Below are 21,334 nucleotides of genomic sequence, written 5' to 3'. Positions count from 1 at the left end.
TCCTTTACACCGAGCTGCTTGTCTGAGTCAAACTCCCAGGCAGTTATATACAAAACAAAGTTTATTAATGTTCTACAAAAAAATACAGAATAAACAAAATTCTTAGAAAAATAAGTATTTCACAAACACCAGAGAGACAGGGAGAAAGTCGCAGGCCCACTCTTTCAGTCCTCCCTGTCTCTCTCTCCTCCCTGGTCTCTGGTTGTTCAGCTCAGTTCCTTGGGTCACCAGCAGGGGGCACCAAACCTCTTTATCAGGCGGTCCTGGTCGTCAAGGTCCTTCTGTACTTTCTTCCTCATGTAGAAGATCGGACAGTCTCGACTGAGAGGTAGGGAGGGAGAGAGAGAACACTATAGTACAGCAACACTGATTGACTGGACACTACAGTACATTAACACTGACTGACTGACTGGACACTACAGTACCTGGTGCACAGCACATCCTCGTGCAGGGAGCCCTGGCAACGCTGACACTGCGTCCAAAGCCGAGAGAAGCGCTCCTCCAGTGTGCTCAAGTGACTCACCTGAACAACAGGAACACAGTAATGACACACACAGTACAGTATCAACACACATTGCAGTAGACACACACAGTGCAGTACAGACAGTCTCTCACCTCTTTCTGGTACAGTTCAGACTCTTTGCTCTTGCAAAAATCACATACAGCCGCTGAGAGAGAGAGATTATATTAGATCACAGACTCTTCATTCTTCTGCTTGCTGTCACAAAATTATTATCAATGTCATTATCACTATGATTATTATCATAGGTGTTATTATGGGTGTCATTGCTGGCGGAGGAGGGGATGGGTGCTCACAGTTGCTATTCAGGACGCTCTTGCAGCCGATGCATGTGCTCCTCTTCTGAGTGAAGGCCGACAGCCCCCCTACCCTGGACGTCAGCACTGTCTTACAGCGAGTGTGCTCCCCCTCTGCACAGAGAGAGCGAGAGAGAGAGAGGGATGGGGAGACATAGTTAAGAGATGCAAATACAGTACAGACACTGACTTCACAGTAGAAAGAGCAGTAGTAGCACAGTAGTAAATGTAGCAGTAGTACAGGAGTAGAGCTGCTGTAACAGTGTAGTAGCACAGTAGTAAGTAGGGCTCACTCAGTAGGACACTCTCGGCGCGGCTCTCCCCCAGGATGGGCTCAAAGATGCGCAGTAGAGGCTTGGAAAGCTGCTGCTCCAGGTAGTACTGCGTGTCTATTGGGATGTTATTCTCCAGCACATAGATAGGGTCCTGAGAGAGTGGGGTGAGGGGTTAATATACATACTGACTGGTGGACTGGACACTGCAGTACATTCATTCTGACAAACAGAAGAGCAGAGAGAGACACACCAACACAAATCTAAAAAATACTGAAAACTGGAGAAAATATATTGTGTCACAAAAATTAGTGAGGGACAGTGGGGAAGACACCTACCACAGCCCAAGGGACAGAATGCCCTGCCTGCAGCACTGAATTATTTGGCTTATTTATTTAAAGCTCATTTGAATTTGAGAGAGAGTGAGTGAAGAACTAAGTTTCAAATTTCTAGATACATTTCACATTCCTAGAGTTTTAAAGCTAGACTATTTCTCGGTTACTCTTTGGAGCTGACAAGGGCTGACAGCCTTCTCAACAGTATAGATTCTTTCTATCATTTCAAATATAGTTATCTTATCTCCAAGGCTCTGCATTCTGTTGTTGCCCTGCATCTTGTTGTTTAACTAAACATGCTGTGTTAACATCCTTGACCAAGAGGGTATTCATTCATAAAATCTATGTAGTAAGTCATTTAAATGTCTCTTGTTAATGAATTACAATTTGCTTAGTAAGCTTGTTTGCTCCAATCAAGAAGGAAAGAACTGTCTTCTCTGTCTTGTACACAACCAATAAAATACCAAAGGTAATTGTTGAGGCTGTCTGAGGAAACTCAGATCAGGTTCCCATGCAGCTGCCGGAATAAAGAATGAGAGAGAGAGAGAGAGAGAGAGAGAGAGGAGAGACGCACACAGTGCGGTCTGGTCCCTGACCTCTGACTTCATGTAGGCCGCGGCACCCTTGGTGGCTCTGATGATGACATAGGGAACACGGTCTCCCAGGTTAGGGGCACTGCCTGCGTCCCTCTTCCTCATCCTGAGAGAGAGAGAAATACAGAAACATTAGGTGACTGAGACACACAGTATTGGGAGCAGGGGGTTGCAGTGAACAGGGGGGATACAGTGAGTAGGGCGGATGGGGGGGGCGCATGGCGGACCTCTCTGCCAGCTCCACGTGTGCCTGCTTCCCTGCATACTCCCCGGCTGCGCGGGTCAGCTCCTTGGTGATGACTAGCTGGGAGATGTCAATGCGATTACACAGCAGGTCACTGATCACCTCCTGGGCATGGGTCACTGCACCCTGAGGGTCCCTGAGAGGGGGGGGGAGAGGGTTAATACAGTACGGTACAGACACAGTACAGTACAGTACAGCACAAACACACACAGTGCAATACCTGTCTATGAGGATACTCTGCAGACAGGAGTTGATCAGGTTGGCCACCAGGGGGCAGTTGTCCCTGCGCACTGTCTCTATACCCTTACAATCCATCTTATCGTGGGTGTCCGGGTTCGAGGAGAAGTACAGACCAGCGTAGCGCTTCTTATTGATCAGGAGGTACGGGTAATAAACCTTAGAGAAAGAAAGAGAAAGAGCGGGGTTAATAAGCTGTTGTGTTAGTTCCAGAATGTTACTGGATTTACTGGGAAAAGCTGTGGAGAGGGGGCAGTAGGGGGAGTGGGTACAATACACACTGACCAACCATTCAGACAGCCCCCCCCCCCCCCACCCCAAGGCTCATGTCCCACCTTCTCAAACTCCAGTTTAATGGGAGGGGTGAAGTGGCTGGAGACCCATTCCGCTGCCTCCCTGCCCAGAGCCATGGCCTCCCGCACTTCACTGACCCCCAGCCGCACCATCACAGAGTCCGTGTCCCCATAGATCACCTGAGCACAGGGAGACAGACTGGTTAATACAGAGAGGGAGAACGAAGGGATGAAGAGGGAGAGAGCCAACAGGTTAAAGGACAAAGAGTGTAAATGCCGCCCACACATTAGCCCGAAAAAAGTTTTTATTGTACTATTTTACATAGCTACAAACTGCCTTAACCAATAGCAGAGGTGTGTGTTGTTAATATTAACCAATAAAGACTTTAAAACAGATTTTTTTGTATTGTGAAAAAGATAATCTAGAGATATGAAATATGGCAGATATTGAGAATGTGATTTTAAGGGAGTCAAACGAGTAACGTTGAGACAGATGAGACTTTTAATTGGGCAAATTGTTCAGTATTGTACACCGGGATTTGGAAGAGTGAGAGGCAGATGATGATGAGATGGATGTAGATGCGAGGGGAGGTGACGGTGCATATGAAGATGTTTCTAGTTTAATTCAGCTGGTCTACCAAAATTTCTGAATCCCCTTTTTGACCCAAATTACAGAATTGCCAAAACAGAAAACAGCTAAGATTAAGAAATAAACAAGTGGTTAGAAGTCCTGACCTGACTATTTCTCAGCAAAGATTAAAGAACACATGAACAAGTCAAACATACGTGCTTGAAATGAATGAAAAGTACGGGAATGTAAATGAATGTATTAATAATAATAATAATAATAATAATAATAATAATAATAATAATAATAATAATAATAATAATATTATTATTATTATTATTATTATTATTATTATTATTATTAATTTGTATTGGTAGTAACAATAAGCAAATCTGAAGATCCTCAACACTTCATATTCTCTTTAAAATTATTTTAATTTTTTTCACTAGGCAATAAACATTAACATATTATAACATATGCTATAGGAACAATGAAGCAAATGTGTTTGAAGTTTGAAGTTTTTGTTTGTACTGTGTAGTTCTGACAAGCATCCAGATAGGTGTGCTGCTTGCAAAACTGATATCTCTTGAATAGTTATTTGTAAACATCTGTGTTCTATTCTAAAAAGAGCATGCAGTGGATTGGTATATATATATATATATATATATATATATATATATATATATAAAATTTTATTTTTTAAGTGTTTATAAGCCTGGTTAATTTTGAAAACAAGCATTTTGATACAAAATGCCGTCTACATAACATATGTTTCTTTGCTGATGCACATTTTTGTATTCATTCCAAAAATACATTAATGATTGAAATAATGAAAAACATTAATGTCTTATGTTTCTTGTGATATATAGGTTTTACAGGGTCTGTGTAGAATACAGCCATCTGCACAGTGGTCTGTTGCCTGGCAGTGGCATTCCTGACCAGAACAAGCAAGCATTGAATGCTCAATTTCCCTACTGACACTGCCACACCCAGAGGACACATAGAAGGGCTCTGCCACACAGATCTCAGCAGAGGCTATTCAAGTGTCCGCCAGTGGTGAGGAAAGTCTCAGAACGCCCATGCAAACACACCAAGGAGGCCGCAGAGAGTTGTGTGTGACATCACACAGAGTCCCACAGCCCGGCTTTGAAAACGGCTGATTTGCAAGATGTAGTGGAATAATATTATATGTAGCAGAAAATTGGTAATTCTATATTTGAGAGTTTTTGCAAGATAATGACAATATTGATAATTTACACTGATTGTATTTAGAGTATTGTACGAGAAAAATATACTGCTCCTTTGCTAAAGAGAGAGAGACAGGAAGTGTAGAGAGACAAGGGGCAGAGGTCATGCCCTAACCTTGGCGTCGCCCTGGTAACCGTTGGCGACTGTGTATTTGGACTCCACCAGCTGCTTGGTCTTCTCTATCATCTGTCTGCCAAACCCTGTGACACTCTGAGGGAGAGAGAGAAATAATAAACAAACACGTCCACCAAAATAAAATAAAATATTTGCTTGTTTCATACACTTAAAAAAAGCATTTGAAAAATGAAAAGCGTAAAGTATACGACATAATTAAATTAATGTATACAGGAAATGAATGCAGAGCTAAAATTGGGCACAAAAGAACAGAGTTCTTCACTCAGGGGCGTGGAGTGAGGCAGGGCTGCAGTCTAAGCCCAACGCTACTTAATATTTACATCAATGAGTTGGCCACAATATTGGAGCGGTCTGCAGCCACTGGCCTCACCCTACATGACACAGAAGTAAAATTCCTGCTCTACGCAGATGACCTGGTCCTGCTGTCACCCACAGAACAGGGGCTTCAGCAGAACCTATTCCTGCTAGAGCAGTACTGTCAGACCTGGGCCCTAGCAGTAAACATGAAGAAAAACAATTACAATGATATTCCAGAAAAAGACCAGGCCTCAGGGAAGTAGGTACCACTTCACTTTGGGGAACAGCACCAGTGAACACTGCACCCACTACACCTCCCTAGGCCTCACACTCAGCTCAACAGGAAGCTCATTGGGACAAACACCCCACAGAAACCCTGCATGCAGAGTTCTGCAAAAATATTCTACAGGTTCAAAGAAAAACATCAAACAATGCATGCAGGGCAGAATTTGGCCAATATCCATTATTAATTAAAATACTAAAAAGAGCAATTAAATTCAGGCTCCATTTAAAAAACAGCGATCCACACTCCTACCACCACAAGGCCTTGCAATGCCAATAACTGAATCCAGAGAGGAGCCCCTTCAGCCAGCTGGTCCAGAGGCTGCCCTAACTCACACTGACACCGACCAGCCTCAGGACAGCACAAACAAACACACACAATCCGAGTCAACCAAATTATCACACAGCACAATGAAAACTACATCACCCATTGGGAAACACACACAGAAGCACAAAGTAAACTACAGTGCTATCAGGCCCTAAAAATACACTACACATTGGCAGAATACCCGAGTTTAATAACAAAAGAAAAACACAAAAGGATCCTGATCAATACAGACTCAGTGAGCACAGCCTGGACATCGAGATGGGCTGGTACAGACAGACCTGGCTGCCCAGAGAGGACCGGCTGTGCTGCCACTGCCAAGTCCAAGAGGTCGAGACAGAGCTGCACAATTTTTCCCCAAGATAACTGAGCTATATAAGAAATTTCAAGATCTGCCAGACTCTGAGAAAGTCCCAGACCCAGGAGAGGAGACCAACTGCATATTACTGGCAGCCCAGTATACAGCTGCCTGCCACAGCCTGAGGGATGGAGTGGACACTCAGTCCACTCACACAGGGGACACTCCTGGACACAGCAATGACACCTATGCTACACCTAAGTATTATTATCAGTTTTAATTTAACATTTCTCTGATTATTGTTTAATTTTACATTAATCTGTTAATTGTTGACCAAGTGAAAATGTATAATGTTTTGAAACGGTTTGTTCTGTCACCATTGCTTTGGCAATACTTTATTCTGGTCATGCCAATAAAGCAATAAACCAGGTGCTTATATAGAATACACTGACAGACTGATTGGCACTCTGAGTGACTGGCACACTGGTTACCTGGGAGATCTCCAGGCAGGGCAGCTTGCCCACCTGGGCCCCAGTGAAGCCATACACAGAGTTAGCACTGATCTTCAGGGCCAGCTGCCTCCCGTCCAGAACCTGCTGCTTGAATGGGTCGGTCTCGCGCTTCAGCTCCGCCTTCGCCCTGAGAGAGTTATCAGTACAGTACAGTACAAACATCAGTACAGACACACAGAGTACACAGAGAGAGGCACGCACACACACACAGTACAGTACAGTACAGTAGACACACAGTCTCACTTCTTCCTTGCTGACAGCAGGTTCTCCAGGATTTCAGGCAGGAGCCCCTTCCTCACTGAGCTCTTAACAAAGTGATCTCCTGTAGGTGTCTTAATGAAGTCCTCAGAGGACAGACTGAGAGGGGCAGAGAGAAAGATGAAAATATTTTTGGTACTGTTTGTAATTGAATCTCAATTTAGTGCAAGTTAATCCATCGCTTTCTGTCTAAAGTTCAACCTCCCCTTTTCCCTCTCCCACCCTCTCTCCCTCCCTCCTTCCACCTCCCTCTCTTACCCAAGGCGCTCCGTCGCTCCTGGTTGCAGCAGAGTAGTGTAGCACAGGTTGTGTGCCATCATGATGGAGGGATACAGGGAGGAGAAGTCCAGGGTGGTGATGGGAATGCTGTAGTAGCTGCAGGAATGAACAAGCAGGCAAGAGGGAAGAGAGGAGTGAGAGAGTGTTAAAATAGCCTCTGCACGCATACATTCACTATCATATACACACTGATTATTACATACACACATAGGAAGACTCACATTCTCTCACTCTCTCACACACGCACACACAAATAGAGACAGAGAGAGACACAGACAGAGAGACATACACTGACCCTTTCTCCGGCTCGATGACGGTGGCCCCAGTATAATCCTCACCCCCCTCCGTCTTCACCACCGGCATCACCAGCCCCTGCTTCATCGCCTAGTAAAACACAAAGGAGGCAGATCCTTAGCAACAGACCACACACCGATTCAACTCTGTTAAACTGTACTGTGTATCTGCACAGCACTGTACTGTAGCTACCACTGCAGGCGAGTCAGGTGGATATGGGGCTCACCTGCCGCAGCAGCTGAGACACGACCTTGATCTGCTGTCCACGATTGAGCAGGTAGGCCAGAGGGACGCCCGTGACACGCGCCATCTCCACGTAGTTCACCACACACATGAGCTTCTGCAGCAGGCGGAGCGGCAGGAAGGCGTCCTTCAGGCAGTACACCGCCAGGCGCCGGCGGGTCTGGTCATTGCCATTCTGGGACAGGGAGGGAGATTGAATACCATACAGTACAGTAACAATAGTCCCATTCACACAAACTTATGTTTGTTTAACAGCATTCTGTTTATTTTAGTTGATTTAACTTTGCTGCAGTATACGCCAAGACCCCACGCAATGCCTCTCCTTAAGCAACCATCAATCAATCAATCAAACTTTATTTATAAAGCACTAAGGCTGTGCGATATGACGATATATATCGTATGACGATAGAAAAACGTCTATCGTTTAATATTATGCTATATCGTTTATATCATGGTGTCGCAAATTGCAATCTTTACAGCACTATTTTACGTCATTTGGACGCTTTGCGTTATTCCCGGTTCTTCCACAAGTGCTGGATGCAGGTACAAATGTGCATCAGAAACACAAACAGACATGGAGGAGAGTGAACTGACACAGAATAACCAATATAACCAAGAGATACTTTAATGCTGAAGCGCACACGTTGCGCCCCGCTCTCGTTGCCGAGCTAAACTCGATCTGCAGGCACCCCCCACCCCCGCTAATAGATTGATATCATTTGTACACTCACCTAAAGGATTATTAGGAACACCATACTAATACTGTGTTTGACCCCCTTTCGCCTTCAGAACTGCCTTAATTCTATGTGGCATTGATTCAACAAGGTGCTGAAAGCATTCTTTAGAAAATGTTGGCCCATATTGATAGGATAGCATCTAGCAGTTGATGGAGATTTGTGGGATGCACATCCAGGGCACGAAGCTCCCGTTCCACCACATCCCAAAGATGCTCTATTGGGTTGAGATCTGGTGACTTTGGGGGCCATTTTAGTACAGTGAACTCATTGTCATGTTCAAGAAACCAATTTGAAATGATTCGACCTTTGTGACATGGTGCATTATCCTGCTGGAAGTAGCCATCAGAGGATGGGTACATGGTGGTCATAAAGGGATGGACATGGTCAGAAACAATGCTCAGGTAGGCCGTGGCATTTAAACGATGCCCAATTGGCACTAAGGGGCCTAAAGTGTGCCAAGAAAACATCCCCCCCACCATTACACCACCACCACCAGCCTGCACAGTGGTAACAAGGCATGATGGATCCATGTTCTCATTCTGTTTACGCCAAATTCTGACTACCATCTGAATGTCTCAACAGAAATCGAGACTCATCAGACCAGGCAACATTTTTCCAGTCTTCAACTGTCCAATTTTGGTGAGCTTGTGCAAATTGTAGCCTCTTTTTCCTATTTGTAGTGGAGATGAGTGGTACCCGGTGGGGTCTTCTGCTGTTGTAGCCCATCCGCCTCAAGGTTGTACGTGTTGTGGCTTCACAAATGCTTTGCTGCATACCTCGGTTGTAACGAGTGGTTATTTCAGTCAAAGTTGCTCTTCTATCAGCTTGAATCAGTCGGCCCATTCTCCTCTGACCTCTAGCATCAACAAGGCATTTTCGCCCACAGGACTGCCGCATACTGGATGTTTTTCCCTTTTCACACCATTCTTTGTAAACCCTAGAAATGGTTGTGCGTGAAAATCCCAGTAACTGAGCAGATTGTGAAATACTCAGACCGTCCCATCTGGCACCAACAACCATGCCACGCTCAAAATTGCTTTAAATCACCTTTCTTCCCCATTCAGACATTCAGTTTGGAGTTCAGGAGATTGTCTTGACCAGGACCACACCCCTAAATGCATTGAAGCAACTGCCATGTGATTGGTTGGTTAGATAATTGCATTAATGAGAAATTGAACAGGTGTTCCTAATAATCCTTTAGGTGAGTGTATAAAATTAATAATAACCTTTGTTTGCATTTTAATAAATTGGAAAGCAATGCAAACAAATGCAGAAAGTATCATTTTCTTTTTATTAAGATGGTGAAGTGGTTCAACAGTTGTATTATTATTATTATTATAACTATTTTGTATTAACAACGTGCTTTACCGGTAAGTAGAATCGAGACGCGACAGTCATTGAAGAAATGTCCCTGTCTAACAGATGTTAAATGCGACACTATAAACCCGGCTGTGCTAAATCTACTTGAATCTATACCATTACAGCGCATGTGTTGCGTGATTACTATTACTTGTGTTATTGTTGTTATATGACAGTAAATCATAATGTGTATATTTATATATGTGCTTTGAGGAAGATAAGTCGAAACACGTAAGCATTAATGTTCACTTTTTCTCTAATAAATAATTTTTGAGACATTGGTGAATATGGACTGTTTTTAGACGGAAGCTGCTGTCCATCCTTCCTTGACTGGATAATTGTTCTATATAAAATCTCTGGGATAAGGCACCCAGCATTTAAGATTCATTAAAACTATTGTAACGCCAGCTATTTTTTATATATATATATATATATATATATATATATATATATATATATATATATATATATATATATGTATATATACACACAGTGAGGGAAAAAAGTATTTGATCCCCTGCTGATTTTGTACGTTTACCCACTGACAAAGAAATAATCAGTCTATAATTTAAATGGTAGGTGTATTTTAACAGTGAGAGACAGAATAACAACAAAAAAATCCAGAAAAATGCATTTCAAAAAAGTTATAAATTGATTTGTATGTTAATGAGAGAAATAAGTATTTGATCCCCTATCAAATCAGCAAGATTTCTGGCTCCCAGGTGTCTTTTATACAGGTAACGAGCTGAGATTAGGAGCACTCCCTTTAAGAGAGTGCTCCTAATCTCAGCTCATTACCTGTATAAAAGACACCTGTCCACAGAAGCAATCAATCAATCAGATTCCAAACTCTCCACCATGGCCAAGACCAAAGAGCTGTCCAAGGATGTCAGGGACAAGATTGTAGACCTCCACAAGGCTGGAATGGGCTACAAGACCATCGCCAAGCAGCTTGGTGAGAAGGTGACAACAGTTGGTGTGATTATTCGCAAATGGAAGAAACACAAAATAACTGTCAGTCTCTTGTTAATGTCAGATGTATGTAACAGTCAGATCTTGTTAATAATCTCAAGGCAGCTGGGACCATAGTCACCAAGAAAACAATTGGTAACACACTATGCCTTGAAGGACTGAAATCCTGCAGCGCCCACAAGGTCCCCCTGCTCAAGAAAGCACATGTACAGGCCCATCTGAAGTTTGCCAGTGAACATCTGAATGATTCAGAGAACTGGGTGAAAGTGTTGTGGTCAGATGAGACCAAAATCGAGCTCTTTGGCATCAACTCAACTCGCCGTGTTTGGAGGAGGAGGAATGACCCCAAGCACACCATCCCCACCGTCAAACATGGAGGTGGAAACATTATGCTTTGGGGGTGTTTTTCTGCTAAGGGGAAAGGACAACTGCACCGCATCAAAGGGACGATGAACGGGGCCATGTACCGTCAAATCTTGGGTGAGAACCTCCTTCCCTCAGCCAGGGCATTGAAAATGGGTCGTGGATGGGTATTCCAGCATGACAATGAACCAAAACACACAGCCAAGGCAACAAAGGAGTGGCTCAAGAAGAAGCACATTAAGGTCCTGGAGTGGCCTAGCCAGTCTCCAGACCTTAATCCCATAGAAAATCTGTGTGCTTCGAAACCTTAATGACTTGGAGAGGATCTGCAAAGAGGAGTGGGATAAAATCCCTCCTGAGATGTGTGCAAACCTGGTGGCCAACTGCAAGAAACATCTGACCTCTGTGATTGCCAACAAGGGTTTTGCCACCAAGTACTAAGTCGAAGGGGTCAAATACTTATTTCCCTCATTAACATGCAAAATCAATTTATAACTTTTTTGAAATGCGTTTTTCTGGATTTTTTTGTTGTTATTCTGTCTCTCACTGTTAAAATACACCTACCATTAAAATTATAGACTGATCATTTCTTTGTCAGTGGGCAAACGTACAAAATCAGCAGGGGATCAAATACTTTTTTCCCCCTCACTGTGTGTAATATATATATATATATATAATCCCATAACAACATCACACACGTAATAGTAATCACACAACACTTGCACTGTAATTGTGTTGCACTCTGCATATATTTACCATGACAGCCTGCATGTAGTATTTGTTAGTTTTGCTTACTGAAGGATTAACGAAATACTTGTAGTCTGAATGTTTCTGGTCTTATTTTGTGGCTTGATTGGAAAAAACAAGAAATATCGAGATATATATATATCTTATAGCGCCCAAACTTCTAAAAATATCGAGATATTATTTTTAAGTCATATCACCCAGCCCTATAAAGCACTTTAAAACAACCAAAGTAGACCAAAGTGCTGTACAGAAATATAAATACACATAAAATAGACCAAAATAAACATAATAAATAAACAAAATATCAATGTCAAGTGTCAAAGGCCAAAGAAAAAAGGTGGGTTTTAAGAAATGTTTTAAAAAAAGACAATGATGGGGACTGTCAGATAAACAAAAGGCAAATCATTCTTCAGTTTAGGAGCTGCCACAGCAAAGGCACGATCCCCTCTGAGCTTACGCTTTGTTTTGTGCACAATCAGTAGCAATTGATCAGCTGACCTGAGAGAACGGGTGGGTATATAAGGGTGTGATAGCGCCGAAATGTAGGGTGGTGCCAGACCATTTAAAGATTTAAAACAAAACAAAATAATTTAAAAATGTACAGGCAGCCAATGAAGCGAGGCTAAAATTTGAGAAATATGCTCGTGTTTACGTGCTCCAGTTAAAAGACGCGCTGCAGCATTTTGTACCATCTGCAGACGAGCAACAGAAGACCCACTAACCCACACATACAGTGCATTACAGTAATCCAACCGAGTGGTAACAAAGGCGTGGATTACCGTCTCTAAGTGATGCCTTGGAAGAAATGGCTTTATTTTAGCCAGTTGCCTCAATTGGAAAAAACCTGATTTAACGAATGCCCTAATCTGATTTTCAAGCTTAAGGTCAGAGTCGATTTTAACTCCTAGGTTAGTAATAGTTGGCTTGCTGTACTGGGCCAAGGACACCCAAATCAACAGGAGTGGTCCCAGCGGTGCCACCAAAAACCATCACTTCAATCTTTTTCTCATTGAAACTCAAAAAATTAAGAGACATCCAGGCCTTTAGATCGTCAAGACACTTGAGTAAAGATCTGACAGTGTCAGTCTTTTTAAGAGGCACATAAATCTGACTATCGTCCGCGTAACAGTGAAATGACATGCCATGCTTCCTGATTATTGAACCAAGCAGGAGCAAATAATGAGAAAGAAGAGGGCCTAAAACTGAGCCCTGTGGGACCCCACAAAAGAGAGGAGCAGAGGAGGACTCAAAGTCACCACAGCTAACACAAAAAGTCCGACCATCCAAGTAGGACCTGAACCATTCGAGCGCTATGCCCTTGATACCCACCCACCGCTCCAAACGAGAAATCAGAATTTCATGATCCACAGTGTCAAACGCAGCAGTTAAATCAAGAAGCACAATAATAACACAATCACCAGAGTCAGTAGCTAAAAAGATATAAATAAAACTTTTAAAAGCAGATTCTGTGCTGTGTAGTTTTAAAACCGCACTGGAAAACTTTGAGAATATTGTGGTCTGTCAGAAAGGCTATTAATTGACTGCAAACTATCTTCTCAAGAATTTTTGAAAGAAAAGGTAATTTGGAAATAGGCCTAAAATTTACGTGATCTGCAGGATCCAGACCAGGTTTTTTTAATCAGGGGTTGCACTACTGCATGTTTAAAATTTCCAGGGACCACAACTGAAGACAGACTGCTATTAACAACTAACAAGAACAGATGGCCCTACAGTGTGAAAAACCTCCTTAAAAAGTCGAGGAGGAACAACATCATGTGGAGAACCTGAGGGCTTCAAGTTACCAACAATCTCCTGTAACACAAACAAAGTCACAGGCTCAAAACTTGTCAAAGACAGCAGAGCAGAGGACAGAGACTGAGGTGTCATAAGCAGAAGATAAAATAAGAGCCCTAGTGGAAGTGACCTTATCAATAAAAAAGCGAAGACAATTTTCACAAACAACAGGAGAGGCATCAACACCAACAGTTTGTGTGAAATTAAGAACTGAATCGATAGTCTTAAACAAAACATGAGGCTTGTTAAAATTTGACAGAATAATTTCAGAAATATATTTTCTTTTAGCATCTTTCACAGTTTTCTGATAATGACACCAGCAATCCCTTACCATTTGCAACGACACATGCAGTTGATCCTTTTTCCATTTGCGCTCAGCTCTACGGCAATCGCGTCTGACAGCATGAGCCACGTCATTTAGCCATGGCTCAGATTTAATTTTAGGCTGCCTGATTTTTAATGGAGCCACAGTATCTATAACAGTTTGGCAGGTGGAATGCAACCATAAACCATAAGCTCCTCTGAATCATTACATATAGACTCCGGTATAGCACAGTTCTGACTAAAAATGGACGAAAACTGAGCAGCAGTGAAAGGGTTAATAATGTGACAGGACTGAGCAGTAGCGCAAGGTTCAACTGTATTAAAGGCAAGTGCAATCTCAAATAATACAGGCATATGATAAGAAAACACTGCGTCACAGATCTCTAAGTTAAGAACAGGCAAACCAAAAGATAAAACAAGATCAAGTGCATGTCCACGTTCCTGTGTGGGGCCAGATACAGACTGCACTAGATTAAAAGAATCAATAAAGAATCAATAAGCATGAACCGAGAACCCAGTCTCATACTCAGTTCACTGGTTCAAATGATCTGTGACCGCTGGGTTCAGTGACACACAACCATACAACCTGATGGACTTGGTCATAGTGAGAAAACTCACCCTAGATTGACATATCGTTTTCATTTCCCTCCCTTACTATTTGTTCTTGGTAGTGAGACCGAAAAGAACCAGGGCCCTGTTTAGTCCAGGAAACACAATGGAAGGAAAATCGCAAAGCGGGGAAATGATCGAAATAAACATGACCAGAATATCGGTCCGTGTCTTTTCTCCCGAACCCACATGCTTCCATTGCATGTCGATCCCAAGGCTACAACGCTCTTGCCAGCATTCTCTGTTTTCTGTGTGAAAGGGTACATGCCGGCATTGGCCTGGCATTCAAAGCCAGCATGAATGGGGGTGCAACAGGAAAAATTAAGGCAAACGCTGCATGCATTTTGCTGGTATTTCAGTGTGAAAGGGGCTATTGACTGGCTGGACAGAGAGGGAGCGGGTGGACTGACAGAACAATACAGTATTACTGACAGAGAGAGAGAGACACACACAGAGACAGACAGACAGACAGACTCACACAGAGAAATGCACACAGAGTACAGAGACAGTACAGAGAAACAGGGATAGTACCTGCAGGTCAGTGATGATGGAGTGCTGCACGTCCTCCTTCTGCTCCTGCAGGAAGTGATAGCTCACGGCGTTCAGAGTATAGGAGCGCAGCTTATAATCCCGCAGCAGCACCTGCCCCACACACACACACACACACACACGTAAGTTTACCTCTATACAGGCAAGTTTGTGTACCTGCACACAAGTGAGTTAGTGTGTGTCCAGGTATGTATGTGAAGGTGTTAGTGTCTCAGTGTGGGTGCCCAGATGAGTGTACCTGCAGCAGGTCCAGCTGCACGCGTCCCTCAATGTTGACAGTTTTATTCTCCCTGCGGCCCATCTGCTTAGATTGGAAACTGGAGTCTTTGATGACAGAGCGGATCCCTCGAACCCGACCAAGATAGGGGAACAGAGACACCTGCCAGAGAGAGACAGAGACTGACCAACTGGACACACAAAATACAATACAGAAACACACAGTACAGTACACACACACACACAGTACCATACCTTTAGTGTGCTGGCTCTGTTCAGTAGATAGGGCAGGTCAAAGTTCTGGATGTTGTATCCTGTGATGATATCAGGATCTACTGTCCTCACAAACTCAGCCCAGCTCTGAGAGAGAGAGAGAGAGAGAGGTGTCAGTCAGTCAGTGGATCAGTCTGTCAGTCAGTCAGCCCCCACCTCTCTGTGGTTACCTTGAGCAGCTCAGCCTCATTTTGGAAGCAGAGCACCTGGGAGCCCACGATGGGTGCACAGGAGCCAAGCGTGAACACGTTGCGCACCGCCGGCTCCTGCTGACCCTGCTGCTGCACCACTGATGCCACCTGGATCACCGGGTCCCGCTCTGCCTCAGGAAACACTCCTGAGAGTGAGAGGGAGAGGGAGAGATGGATAAATTACTGTCTGAGTGGACATTACAGTAAATTAAGAGAATTTTAAATTTGATACATACAGTACAGTACAATACACACCTTTCCTTCCCGCACACTCAATGTCAAAGCTTAGGACTCTTAGGGGAGCGATTCTCTGCCACTCCCCCTCGGCCGGGTGACTGATCAGGTCTGTCCACCCCACGTCCACCTCATACTGACACAGAGACACCTACACAGAGAGAGGGGGATGGGGGTTGTTTAAAACATTATTTTCTTCTCCCCACAAAATATTCACAAATTCTCTGATTACTGTAGACTTTTTTTTTTTTTTTTTTAACAATGTTTCAGAACTTTAGGGCAGAAACTCTGTCTCATGGTGTGCACGCCAGCTGCCTTTTTTCTTAGAGACCATGTTTCCAGCAGAGGATCAGCTGGATTGGTAACAGACGCTCAAGATCAACATCGGACAAGGCCGATTTGCTGCTGCTGATCAACATCTCCTGTATTACAATATTACTAATAAAGTGCCCCGCAATATATCTTTCAATAATTAATATTTTTAATTCAAATTGTTTTTCATGTTGCAATCCATTTACAATAGTTTTCTGCACAGCACCCAGAGACTTCACTACTAAATCTGAAGATGTGTATTTTTATTCACAGTAAGTGTAACCCAGGATGATGCAGGAAAGCCTAATTCTTCAGCTAGCTGTCCCATAGTTGCTACTGTACTGCTGCACATAGTTAGAGATCACTAACCAGCACACATACTCTAGCTAGATCACACAAATAGTAACTACAATAAACCCAGCATGTAGTACAGAGACACGCTGCTGAACCAATGGGGAGGTTTTCTTCTCCAATGCACAGTCATACATGTTGTACTTGTGTCTCGAACAGGTGACCAGAACACATTGTTGTTGAAAGATCCATCACAAAATTTTGATCAGTCCCACCTTCATGAAAGTCATGAATCATCAAAGCCTAAAATTCTAATATTTTTGTTTTTGTTTTATCAAAGCGTTCAAATAGTTGGAATAGTAGAGTGCTGTGTGGCCAGGGTGTGGAGTGCCATATTGTCCCCCCATTCATCAGCACATCCTACCCTACAACTTCCAAGTGTATTTCAAAGCAAAGACTCAACCATGAGCACCAAAGAGATTTCAGAAGAACTCGGAGGCAAAGTTGTTGAAAGGCACAGATCAGGGGATGGATTTAAAAAATAACAAATCCCTAGAATATCCCTTTGAGTAAAATGATTATTAAGAAGTGGAAGGTGTATGGCACCACCAAGACCCTGCCTAGATCATGCCATCACTCCAAACTGGATGACTGAACAAGGAGACTGATTGGAGAGGCTACCAAGAGGCCAATGGCAACTTTGCAAGAGCTACTGGCTTCTATGTCCAAGACTGGTCAAAATGTGCATACGACAACATTCCAAGCACTACACAAATCTGGCCTGTATGGTTTGGTGGAAGTAGTATGCAGCAAAAAACAAAACAAAAAACAAAAGACTTAGAAGATTCTATAGCCATGTGGCAAAAAGTTTTGAGGTGTGACAAAACTGAAATGCAACATTTTGGCAAAACTGTAAAGCGTTACATTTGGCACAAACCCGACACAGTGCATCACCCAAAGAACAACATCCCTACTGGTGTATCATGGATCATGTTATGAGAATGTTTCTCATCAACAGGGACTGTGGCACTTGTCAGGATTGAAGGGAAAATAAATTGAGCAAAGTCCTTGAGGAAATCCTGCTGCCCTCTGCACAAAAACTAAAACTGCGGCATTAAGTACACCTTCCAGTATGACAATGACCCAAAGCACATAGCCAAAACAACACTGGAGTGGCTAAGGAACAAAAAGGTAAATGTCTATTAGTGGCTGTGTCAGACTCAAGTCCAATCAGCATGACTTGAAGATTGTTATCCATCTACACTCCCCAAGGAACTTGTGGTTAAATGTATTTCTTAACTAATGATTTACTCATTTTCTGCTACACTGTCTGACTCCATCTGTCTGTCTCTCTGTCATTGCAACCTAGAGAAATTTGTTTTTGTTGTTGCATCTCACATTAGCCTGTCTGAAGATAAAGCACAGAAACACCATCACCATCTCCCTCCCCCTCCCCATCTCTAACTACCTTGCTGGGGGTTTGTGTGTCTGCTCCATGTTGTTCCTCCCTCACTCTGTACTTCCCCCCCGGCAATTCAATCCAGTTACAGCCCACAACACCACTGTCCACCATGAATCTGCAAAAGAGCGAGAGACTCAGAGTGCACAGCACAGTACAGTAAAGTACAGACAATACAGCACAGACACACACAGTACAGTACAGTACAGAACATATATACACAGTAAAAATACACAGTACAGTCGCACAATGTTCAGTACAGTCACACAATGTACAGACACACACAGTACAGTAGGCTACATTAAACCTCTCTCACCGTATCTCAAAGTCAATGTTTGCTTCATAGGGACTGTAGCTCTGCAGGGCAAAGCTCCCGAATCTGAAGCCCTGCTCCAGGAGTCGCTTGGCCGGGGCGATCAGACGGGGCGTCGCCATGGTAATGCGCAGGAAGTCGCAGGGGCGGTTGCCGTGGTAACCGTACATACCTGGAGACAGGTGAGGGAGGACAAGAGAGAGGAGGGAGAGATATTAATACAGCAAACACAATGACTGACAGACAGGTTTACTGGATACTGTAATACAGAGACACTGGAGAGGACGGTGTCTCACTCTCTCTGCGTGTGATGTCCACAGCAAGGACAGTGACAGACAGGTTGTCCTTGTTGGACCGCATGTCCTTCAGAACCACCGCGTTCAGCTCCTTCTGAAAATCACTGAGGTGAGCAGGAGAGAAACCTGAGAGAGAGCGAGAGAGAGGTGTCAATACTTAATGTCAGTGTATCAGTCTGTCAGTCAGTCAGGTCGACAGTGTATCAGTCCGTCAGTCAGTCTCACCAAGGGGGGCGGGAGTGTAGAAGTAGGGAACAAATCCGTGAATGTGACAGCACACAGAACTCCCAGCGTCTGTAATTCCAAACATTCGGATAACAGGAACGCTGCCTTGACTGGCTCCAGGCATACCAGACACTGGAGAGCCTGACAGAGAGAGAGAGAGAGGGGGGTGAGCACAGAACCGAATACAGAACCCAAAGACAGGCGGAGAACATAGAGGAATGAAAGGACAGAAAGACAGAAAGGACAAGCAAACAGAGAGGAAAGACACACAGAGGAGAGACAGATGGATAGGCAAAGAGAGAGAGGACAGACATAAAGGCAGGCAGACAGACAGACAGAGACAGGTACCCAGATAATAGTCCAGGTCTATCTGCTGGAAGATGAGGGGGGAGGTCTCTGTGTCCAGGGATGGTGCAGATGGGCGTGGCCAGCGAGGATTCAGATCCGCAGAGAAGAGGCTCCCTGAGAGAGAAAGAAAGATAGATTTACTTTCTCCTACATTGCAACAGATCAGCACAAATAAGGGAGACATCTGCCCAGAATATCACCCATTCTCTTCCGTTTCATACGTCTGACTGACACAGACGAGCTAAGTTGTCCTGGGAGAGGGATACATAGCCCCATTAGCGGCAAGATGGTGGCAGTGTAGCGGCCTGTCCCAGCCTGAAGGGCCACAGGGGGCACTCTTCACAAAGCTGCGCAGGCAGACCCTGCAGCTCAGCTGGACCCTCTGATGTCATCACTGCTGTCCTTATATGTCATTGATTTAATATTTTTTTTATGAGAGAGTGAAACTGAGGAATGCAGAAAAATGTATGTAAAGTACAAAATCACACAGTACAGACACACACACACAGTACAGTACAGAGAGAGAGAGAGAGACAGTACAGACAGACGCACCCACTGGTATGACATCATGCCCAGCCTGCCCCTCCCTTGACTCCGCAGCCATCTCAGATTCCTCCATGTAGGCCAGCTCCTCCTCAAACTGAGAGGGGCCATCATCCCAGTCCACTCCCACCCTGGAGCGCTTGGGTTGAGAGGCTCCGCCCACCACAGGGACAGCGTTCCTCCGCCTAAATTCCATCTGCCAATCAGAGAATAGGACAGCTGCTACAGTGTATACCTAGGTACAGGAATATATACAGTAAGTTATTATAAGTCATTATTTTTACATATTATCATTATTCCTAGTACTATTGGTATCAACATTTTACTATCTTGCTGTGTAACAAATGTCATTTTCATCATTATTCTTGTTATTATGGCCTAAATATTACATTTACTGACATTATCATCAGTGACACAATTATTACATTATTTGTCATTTAGCAGACACTCTTATCCAGGGCGACTTACATTTGAACCCATTTATACAGCTGGGCATTTTACTGGAGCAATCTAAATGAAGTACCTTGCTCAAGAGTAAAACAGCATTTCCCACCTGGGATTTGAACCCACAACCTTCCACTACTCCACGATCAACAATAGCAACAATATGATACAATATGATTGGCAGCAGTCAGAATACCCTTTATCGTATACAGAGCCGTGGTCAAGAGGTCCCACTGCACTGTACAGTAAACCTACAGACAGCAGCGTTAACATGCATACACTCCTCAAACAAGATCAGAGTAGAGTAACTGCGGGAGGGGGGGGTGGAGGCAACCTAAGAGAAGGAGAGACAGGGGTAGAGAGGAGAGGGAGAGGTGTGTGGAGAGACATCATCTTCATCGCAGACACCGGTACTTATACTCACTAACCCCGCGACTAAAGGTTACATAAACAATTATAGCACCACTACACTACACTACACTACACTACACTACACACACACCTGCTTTTATTGTTGGTAAAATCCGTACAACTATCAGACTGACTATGACACCAAAACTATGAGTCACCACAGTAACCATGCGAGTAACAATTCTGTTGGATGATCAATGTGACTGTATGAGTGAGAATATCGCTCTAACTATTACTACTACTTATTATTATTATAATTATTATAAATAATAATAATACAGCAGTCTACAAAATTCTCCGAAGTATTGATCAACACTGATCAATCTGAACTCCCAATACGACAGTGAACATATAATTAACGATAAAACAGACTGGATATATAATCGAACCGATATCGTGTCTGCTCCTCATAAATACAATCGTGTGCATCTAAACAGAGGGGGGCAAGAAGACATACGCTATGTTAATTGTTACCTTGTATTTTCGAAAGAAACCAAAAACCTGCTTAGGACACTTCAACGCTTCTCATCTCCCGCCAAACTCTCTAACTTTCTCTGTCTGTCAGTATCCGCCTCGCCGCGACCTCTCACACCGTCCCCCTCTGTTACCCGCGCCGCTGATTGGCCCAAGTAGGCCTGGCAGAGGAAGCAGGAAACCACCGAACGGGGGGGCGCCGATATTGGTTGTGGCGGAAAACATAACTGAGCAAAATATATATTCGTTTATTACAATATTACAATATTTTATTGTTACCCCCCCCACCACACACACACACACGCAGTAATGCAAATAAAA

At 43.7% G+C, this 21,334-nt stretch overlaps 1 protein-coding gene across 2 annotated transcripts; it reads right to left on the bottom strand.

Annotated features, from left to right (window-relative positions):
- Positions 1–49: 49 nt before the first annotated feature.
- pold1 (polymerase (DNA directed), delta 1, catalytic subunit) lies at positions 50–21,159 on the bottom strand. 2 transcript variants are annotated; one of them, XM_066708702.1, is made up of 27 exons: positions 21,014–21,159; positions 19,694–19,919; positions 19,142–19,255; positions 18,794–18,934; positions 18,569–18,694; positions 18,276–18,444; positions 17,969–18,077; positions 15,919–16,048; positions 15,643–15,809; positions 15,455–15,559; positions 15,222–15,362; positions 14,966–15,076; positions 7,513–7,704; positions 7,288–7,376; positions 6,972–7,088; positions 6,699–6,812; positions 6,435–6,582; positions 4,721–4,816; positions 2,833–2,970; positions 2,481–2,656; positions 2,244–2,396; positions 2,020–2,122; positions 1,110–1,242; positions 817–930; positions 616–668; positions 426–523; positions 50–321 (listed from the first exon to the last, which is right to left on the bottom strand). In XM_066708702.1, the coding sequence occupies exons 2-27, from the start codon at positions 19,878–19,880 to the stop codon at positions 225–227; spliced, it is 3,321 nt and encodes a 1,106-aa protein (XP_066564799.1). In that variant the 5' UTR covers positions 19,881–19,919; positions 21,014–21,159; the 3' UTR covers positions 50–224. The 2 variants fall into 2 exon arrangements, with proteins under 2 accessions (XP_066564799.1, XP_066564800.1); XM_066708703.1 differs by having other exon boundaries at positions 19,694–19,880; positions 21,014–21,153.
- Between the last annotated feature and the right edge of the window lie 175 nt (positions 21,160–21,334).

Source organism: Amia ocellicauda, chromosome 7, assembly GCF_036373705.1.
Source record: "Amia ocellicauda isolate fAmiCal2 chromosome 7, fAmiCal2.hap1, whole genome shotgun sequence".
NCBI classification, from domain to species: domain Eukaryota; kingdom Metazoa; phylum Chordata; class Actinopteri; order Amiiformes; family Amiidae; genus Amia; species Amia ocellicauda.
The sequence above is the reverse complement of the archived record's forward strand: the minus strand, read 5'-3'. Positions and strand labels throughout refer to the sequence as shown.

Excerpts from the sequence above, each read along its gene's own strand:
- pold1 (XM_066708702.1), bottom strand. The coding sequence starts at position 19,880 with ATGGAATTTAGGCGGAGGAACGCTGTCCCTGTGGTGGGCGGAGCCTCT. Across the intron at positions 2,397-2,480 it reads CAGAGTATCCTCATAGACAG|GGACCCTCAGGGTGCAGTGA; the intron begins GTATTGCACTGT and ends CCCCCCTCTCAG. Across the intron at positions 931-1,109 it reads CGCCGAGAGTGTCCTACTGA|AGGGGGAGCACACTCGCTGT; the intron begins GTGAGCCCTACT and ends CTCTCTGTGCAG.